Consider the following 7,989-nt stretch of genomic DNA (forward strand, 5'->3'; position numbering starts at 1 on the left):
TATTATTGCTGGGATTTGTAGTTCCTCTATAACTGGTCAGTGGTATTCTGCATTGCGCCGTATAATCATTATACAGCGCAATGGAGAATACCACCAGCTATAGAGGACTACAAATCCCAGCAATAATAAATTATACAGCGCAATGCAGAATAACGCCAGCTACAGAGGACTACAAATCCCAGCAATAGTACACTATAGTGTACTATTGCTGCGATTTGTTGTATTCCTCTAAAGCTGCTGGTATTTTGCATTGCGCCGCTGTATAATGTACTATATTCCACACCACACTTTTTTTTTTACTTCCACCGCTCCAAGCTTGCTCCCGTGATAGACTACAATCTCAATACAAACTAATAGTCCATCACTGGAGCCTTTTTTTAAATCCGATTAACCGATTAATCGAACTTAATAATCGGCCAACTAATCGATTTTGAAAATAATCGTTAGCTGCAGCCCTACATTCTAGCTTGCACTCGACAAAAAAAACTTGACTGTGATGTATGGGTTAGTATGGCCAACACTTAAGATTTGTATTGCTTCAGCTTGTCCAAATATAGAAACACAAAACAGATTGTGCTGATAAAAACACCTTTTAATGAATAAAGAAATAATAAAATTGCACTTAGAATTCCTTGATCAGGGCACGTTACCAGTTCCCAATGGAACGTCCAGTCACACCAACAGGATGCTGACAAACACTCTCACTAGGTAGCTGACAACAGGAGAGATGTGAGCAGGAATTGTAGTCACGGAAGTGAGCAATGCAAGAACCTTGTGATGCAAATGTACAAGTATGTCCCCAAACAAGGAAAAACTGGTTCCCCGGAAGAAAGGGAGTACCTCCACTAACGTGTTTTGGGCTCATTGTCCCCCTTTGCTAACTTTTGGGACATGCTTGTAAGTTTACAATACATGGTTCTCTCTCACCCTATGGTCATCATGGCATCTCAAAATGCAATGTGTTGAGCAATCTGAATGGCGGAGTAAGCAGAGTGGGGGGTATGGCGGCAGCTGTTAACTCTCACAGGACTGGAAGACAGCCGTTGAAGGTAACATCCAGTGGCTGAGGAGTGTGTTGATTGGAAGATTTAAAAGAGAAGCAGCAAAATCTAAACTAAGCTTTAATTTTCCAGATGCATTTCAGGGAAGATTTGAATGTGGATACTAAAACATGGTAGTATGGCAAAACAGTGTGTCCCAGACATTCAGTGATATGAACTCTTGTCCTGTAGCTTCTTATACAGACATAACTATGTGTGCAGGTTTCAGTGCAGTATAAGACTTATTGTAACATACTGTATTTTGTAGCATTAGCCGGGTTCTGTACATTGTGCTTGAAGCAGAACCCAAACAATAAAGAAGCAAAACTTGCTTGTATATTAAACAATATGGTATTATAACATAATAATGTTGAATATGCAGTCTGAACAAATTCTACTGAACACACAATTCTCAGATGTTCATTTTCTTTATCTTACTCAGGAAACATTTGATCGGGCAAAGGCTTGGGTAAAAGAGTTACAACGGCAGGCAAGTCCTAATATCGTGATTGCTTTGGCTGGGAACAAGTCAGATCTGGCAGAGAAGAGGATGGTGGAATTTGAAGTAAGTATTGATCTGTGGAGCACTTGATGGACACATGGACCTGTTTTGCAGCTCACCTGACCCAGTTATAAATATGGCTCCTGGTCGAAACCAGATGGCCTTTGTGGTAGTTTTAATGAACACTGCAGATTTAAAAATATTGAAACTGATTGTAAATTACAGAATCCCTGCCCTGTCACAAGTGTGCAGATCAAAAAATGGGAAAAGACAGGTCAGACTGTCTGCTTGCTTGTTGTGGGTCAGTGACTCAAAGTATTGAAACAAGAGGGTCAGCATGACAGCCAGACAACTGGCTCTGCATTTTTGACGTTTGAGAATAAGTGATTTCTTCACAGCAGCACGCTGCTGCTATTGAAATTTCCTGCTTCAGTAGGTATTTTAGGGTTTAAAGTGTGTAACAACAGAGCACAAAGTACATTCTAATCTACAAACCATACCACTTAAAGCAGAGCCCACCTAAAACTGAGATTCTAGTTTTGGAGAACTGCTGAATTATTAAAGCACCTAAGGTTCCCATGTCTCCTGAGGACTTTAGTGAGAAGATCCCTGTAAAAAATCACCATGGCCATTAATAGGGGGGTCCAATCTCCATGCTACATTTTTCATTTGATATTTTGGAGAAAGTAGCAGGAGGGGCTAGAAACGCGCAAGGAACTATGTTGGCCTCCCCAAGAAATGTAAGAGTCTTTTAGGTGACCCAGATCAACACAATCCACCTATTGCTTAAACCTGATTTATGTGTAGCCTGACTCTTCATGTTGAAATACACAAGCGTATTTGGAATAACTGCCATGAATTCCATTCAGCTGACATCCACGTACAATATGGTGCAAGAATCCCAGACATGGTATTATTAAATCTGTATGTTAATTGCCATACAGATTTATGGCTGCCGGCTCTTTTTGGGTATTATGGCAGTAGCTGACGCCCACTGTCAAAATACAGAGGAAACAGCGGGGATTACTCAGTTACCGCTCGTAGCAATGATGGAGAAATCTGTTCTATATTGTTTTTGTTCCGCCCACAGGTTGAACGAAAAAAATAGAACAGTGTATGACAGAAAAAGGCCGAACGACAGGGTATGAAGAGAACAAATGTAATTTGCAATTTTATACCCTTCTTTTGTAGAGCTATCCATACACGTAAAGTGTTTTCCAAAGCTGTCCTCAAAGGAAACCTGTACTAATTTAAATACAGAAGAAACCATCACTGGCCTCCCCTAAAAAATCGGCCTTCCTGGCTGTCATTCCAATCCTTTGGCTTCAGTGCTTTCAGAGGCACAGACCTAGAACAAGTATGCATATCATGAGTCCTTTTCTCTGTTCTGGAGTGTCAACTCGCATTACCACTATCATTTTTGGGAGAAGGTGTGCTACCTCCATATTATCCAGGTTATTCATTTAAGAAATGTTTTATATGTGTTCTGCATAAGGACATTTAAATCAAAACTCCAGGCAAATACATATATGGTAGCTTTAAAAAGATTTGTAACTTTGTTCAGCCAATTTTCTGATCCAAACAGCAAATCCAGGTCTTGCATTCCCTGAGGGCTAGTTCACACCAAGCACAGAGCAGTTACAGAACAGATCAAAACTGCGTCCAATGTATTCCAATGGTATTTTGGGCTCTAGTTCACACCAGAGCGTTCAGTTCCAGAACATGTGGAAAAACTGCAGCATACCCTGTGTTTGCTGCTTTGAAACGCATGCAAACGCCCTGGAACGCACTGAAAGCCCATTTTAGGCTTTTAAAAAAAAACGTCCCGGAACGCGTCAAAAACTTGGCAAAACACATTGAACTGCATGTGGAGAAACCCATGCAGCTCTGGTATGCGTTTGGTGTGAACAAGCTCTGAAACCTTTCCATACACTGCAGCTGATCAATACAGCCTGAACCTTGCCAGATCATCTGTTCTCTCACCTCTCTGGAGGTATAAGGGTTATTCACTAAAGAGCCGCAGGATCCAGTCGTAGCTTCAGGTGATCCTTCGGCCGCCAGAGCCCTTCGGTTCGGTCGAACCGAAGGGCTGATGTACGGGCTATTCACAATAGCCCGTACGGCAGCCAAGCGGCTCAGACGATCCAAATGCATATCCTTCGCCTCGGCTGAGCCGTAGTGACACCCGAAGCATTCGGCTATTCACTCACTGCCGTTCGCCCCTATAAGAATAGGGGCGAACGTCAGCGAGTGAGCTGCCGGAGCTTTGGCTCAGCTGATCAAGATGTTGGATCGGCTGAGTTGAACTCCTTCTGCACTTCGGCTCAGCCAAACATACAGAGCATGTTGGGCTGACCAAAGGCAGCCGATGTACGGCTGAACTCAGCCGTGCAAGACTGAAGTGAATAGCCAAACAGCGTTTGGGTTATTCACTCGGGTGCTTTCGGCAGCTTTATGAATAACCCCCATAGTGTTTTAACAGACAGCGCCATGCAGTACAATAGAGCATGACTGGTTTACACTGCTGGTGCTCTCCATCCCAGCCCTAGGTACTGCTTTTCAGGTACATTTTTTAAAGCTGTATGTAAACATAAATGTAATCCTTTTTTGCTGAATCTATAACTGGATTACTGGTTAGCTTTAAAGCCTATCTCCAGGATAAAACTAACTCCCCTTCCACCCCCCTCTAAGTGATCGCTGGCGTGAAAAGAGACATAATCTAAATGCTCTTTTTACTTACCTGAAGCCGTAGTCATGTGACACTTCAGTACCAAGTCTTCTCTCCATCTCTTTACATCTGGCGGGGTCCTTCTGTGGGTGTCCATGTCGCTGCCTACGTGACATGGACACTTCCTATTGGCTGTCCAGCTGCGTCTTCTCTCAGGATCAAAAAAAGGAGTGACAACAGCACAAGGGGACTGTAGGGGATCAGCAGTCTCGGATGCATCTGTGTTGGGTTAGTGATGCCCTGCACACAAAAACGGGTTAGCGAGGGACCGAATAGCAGAATTTGGTGAGTATGACGTGTTTCACCAAGTAAGAAAAATAAAAATCCTTGCAGTATCGGTTAGACGGAGGTGGGGGGTCATATTTTGTCTGGAGTAGGGCTTTAATGCTTGGATCTAACTGAATAAGTAGGTATTGGAATATGTAAATCAGAAAAAAGTGACATCTGATAACCATATTCATCTTTTTTTAGGAGGCTCAAGCATATGCCGAAGATACAGGCTTGTTATTCATGGAAACGTCAGCCAAAACCGCAATGAATGTGAACGAGTTGTTTTTAGCTATTGGTAGGTATTAATACCCTAAAAATCACAGAATGCATTTTATGCATTTCAGGGGAGCAAAGAAATCATAGCAGGAATTAAGAAATAATAGAGCTTGTGGATTATTTAATTATGTGCATTTAGTATGTAATATATGTTTTTTTTTTTTTAAGTGTATGTAAACCATAACACTGAATGTCTCTTATTTGTTCCCTTTGGGTCTGTATAATATACCATTGAAAGTGCATTATCTATTTAAATGCAAAAAGAAAACAAAAAACCTGGTGATCCTCCAGCAAGCTTCTGACTTCCTGTGCTCTTTGCTTGTGCTGCACTAAGAGTTATCAGACCTGCCCAGTTCTCCTTGGTGGACTACAAGCCACCCCGTGTTAAAGAAATAAGAGGGGGGTGGGTGTTCTGTAGGGCTATCAAACTTCCTGTCCTAGGGTGACAACCTTGATCTCCTATGGATACAATACAGTGAGTGAGCGTTGCTGACCTAGGGCACGAAGTGTGTTACTAGCAGGATTACTGGGTACAAAGTAAAGCCCTGAAATAAAACTAATGCAGTCACCACATCTTGGCAGTGGAAAGCTGCAACATAATACATGTTTACTTCTAACTTTATATACACTTTAATTTTACTTTCAAATGCTCGGGCATATATTTTTAAAGAAAGAACACTTGTTATTCAAATCAGTCAGATTTTCCCTTTGATACTGTGAGGATTAGCAGTTAATTATATCTGCTGTAGGCAACAAGAATTGTTCCTGTTTCCGAAGTATGGGTGCCTTATATTTACTACAATCACCTTTAGATCTACAAACAACTATGTAGAGCAAGGGCTTGTTTTGTTGGGTACAAATTGATTGAATAGATTAGGTAGGCCCTTTATATTACATAGTTTTGGTCAATTGAAAGTTAACTGTATGATAAGATTGTAAAGTGCATTGTGACCCTAAGGTCTGTGGTGATTTAGTAGGAGTAGTAGCTTCAATAAAGCATTTGCTACACACGAGATTTGTATACATCCTTGTGTGCACCACCCTCTACCTGACGCTGGTTGCTAGGATGCTTTTGGCTACACAGCGTCACTGGTTGCTAGGAGGGTGTCAGCTTTGTATTGGACAGCGTCCATACAGTGATGCAGGGCTCAACATTGACAGTGGGGGGAGCCTGATGGGTGATGCTGAGAGACAGGTCCACTGCCTTTGTGATTGGCAGTGGGCAGATTTCATATTTGCTAGACAGTCCACTAGTGACTAAAGAATGCGCCAACTGTCAATTACAAGGAAGGTGGACCTCATGGGGAACTAGTCTCTCTAAGCCCTTCCTATTAGGCTCTGTCGACTGTCAAGCTAAGGGGAGGCAGACCTGATTTCTCAAAGCCGGGCTCTGCACACTTATCAGCTCAACTGCCCAACACCTATCTGTTTGAAAGACATGGTGGACAAGCAGGGAGTTCAGTGATGTTAAACCTGTGGTTTTATCAGAGCTGCACTGTGGTCACAGTATCCGGTAACCTCAGCTCCCCCCTCCCCTTGCCTCAATGCTATAAAGTCATATACTTGGAGTCGCGACACAGAATTCTAAAGAGTGTTCATTACCATCTAGATGAATTCCAGGGAACAAGTGTCAGGGTGGTGGCTCCTAAAACCGAGTAGCTTCCTATGATCTGTATCTCGCATATCACACCTCATCCTTTCAGAGGGTTGATTTTTAGCTAAAGTAAATATAATCTGTTCTCACTTTTTACAGCAAAGAAAATGCCGAAATCCGATGCCCAGAATCCAACCCATGCTGCCCGCAACAGGGGCGTAAATCTCCAAGGCTCGGATCAGCAACCCAGAAGTGGGTGCTGCAGCAATTGATTGAACACTGCAAGAACAAAAGCCTTCTGTATGCATTTTCTACACAGATTATTATCAACACTGGTTAGGATGCTGCCTCCTATTTTCTACAGCTGGTGGGAAGTTGTTTGGCTTATTTTTTTCTTTTCTTTTTATGATAGTGTTAAAAATGAGAAACCACAAAATAGTAAAAGAAAAAAAAATATTAAACACACTCCATCTTCAAAACACAAAAAAACGAACCCCTAGTCAGCCACGGTTGGTAATATTTGCAGTGGGTGGTTACTGTGTAGCAGGTCTGACAATATGAAGTGTTCTATGCTTTCCATTGAGCATGTCCCAGTGACTGTTAAGATCCTGCTATTGCAAGGTTAAGTCTTTAGAGCCTAAAGCCACTTTTGGCCAGAACTCTGTACTCCGTGTCTCTGTCAAGACTATACCATTCGGGGCAGTATTATTCAAGCACTTAAAGGAAATATCTGTTTATGACTGAACTTGGGCTGATATAAAGGTGTTGAAGCAGAATTGAGATTTCTATAAAGACTGCGGGCGTTTTTTTTTTTTTTTAACCTCTACCAACACTGTGTGCGCAGAAAGCCTCCACCAACCCCGAAGACTTAATGCATTAAGACTTTTGACACCTCCAACATGGCTGTTCTGTTACTCGGATGTGATTGGTTCTCCTATTTCCCAGATGAACAAAGCACTGTGGATCTGTTGCACTTTACCTTCCATCCGTTTCTATCTACCCTGAAAACACTTTTCAACTGCCTGCGTTTACCTTATTTCCCTCATACTGTAAAGAGAACAACTTTAACAAAGCGATAGAACATGCTCTGAGTATAACTTTTGTATTTGCACCTTCAGATAATGTTTTACTTGAATCCTAAAATATTGATTTTTAATGTAACATTAAAGCAAAGTGAATCAGACCTTTTGTTGTGTTTATTTGGATTGGCGACAGGTGCAGAGTTCAGAAATGAGTCAAGCAAAAGAGGTGTGCCATGCCATAGAATCAAACCAATTTCAACCGGGATATTTGTTGTGCTCTACTTTTCTTGATTTAATATTTATTTATAATATAGCCAAAATAATTGAGTCTGAGTTAAAGAGATTGTCCAAGGTAAATTATCTGTTTCTGACTCCTCAGTTTAAGGTAGGGGCAGTGAATTAAAATTGAAGGAGGTCCAGTGAGATAAACTTTTCATCGAGCAGAGGTCCAGACAGGAAATTCACTTAGTCAGTGTCCGTACTGCGGTCTGCCATTTAGGATGCATTCACACCAGTAGCTGCACTACAATGCACAGCTGCTGGTGTATGATTTCAGG

General features: G+C 41.8%; 1 protein-coding gene across 1 annotated transcript in view; it reads left to right on the top strand.

The window, feature by feature from the left end:
- Positions 1-6,889, top strand: part of LOC108784960 (ras-related protein Rab-5B-like) — a 33,140-nt gene extending 26,251 nt beyond the window's left edge. Inside the window, exons 4-6 of the mRNA XM_018553912.1 lie at positions 1,483-1,605; positions 4,742-4,835; positions 6,570-6,889. Of these exons, the coding sequence (XP_018409414.1) occupies positions 1,483-1,605; positions 4,742-4,835; positions 6,570-6,682 (330 nt within the window). The 3' untranslated portion in view covers positions 6,683-6,889. The remainder of the gene's footprint in view (positions 1-1,482; positions 1,606-4,741; positions 4,836-6,569) is intronic.
- The last annotated feature ends 1,100 nt before the right edge of the window (positions 6,890-7,989 follow it).

This window comes from Nanorana parkeri, unplaced genomic scaffold (assembly GCF_000935625.1).
Source record: "Nanorana parkeri isolate BGI_ZX_2015 unplaced genomic scaffold, ASM93562v1 scaffold134, whole genome shotgun sequence".
Classification (NCBI taxonomy): Eukaryota; Metazoa; Chordata; class Amphibia; order Anura; family Dicroglossidae; genus Nanorana; species Nanorana parkeri.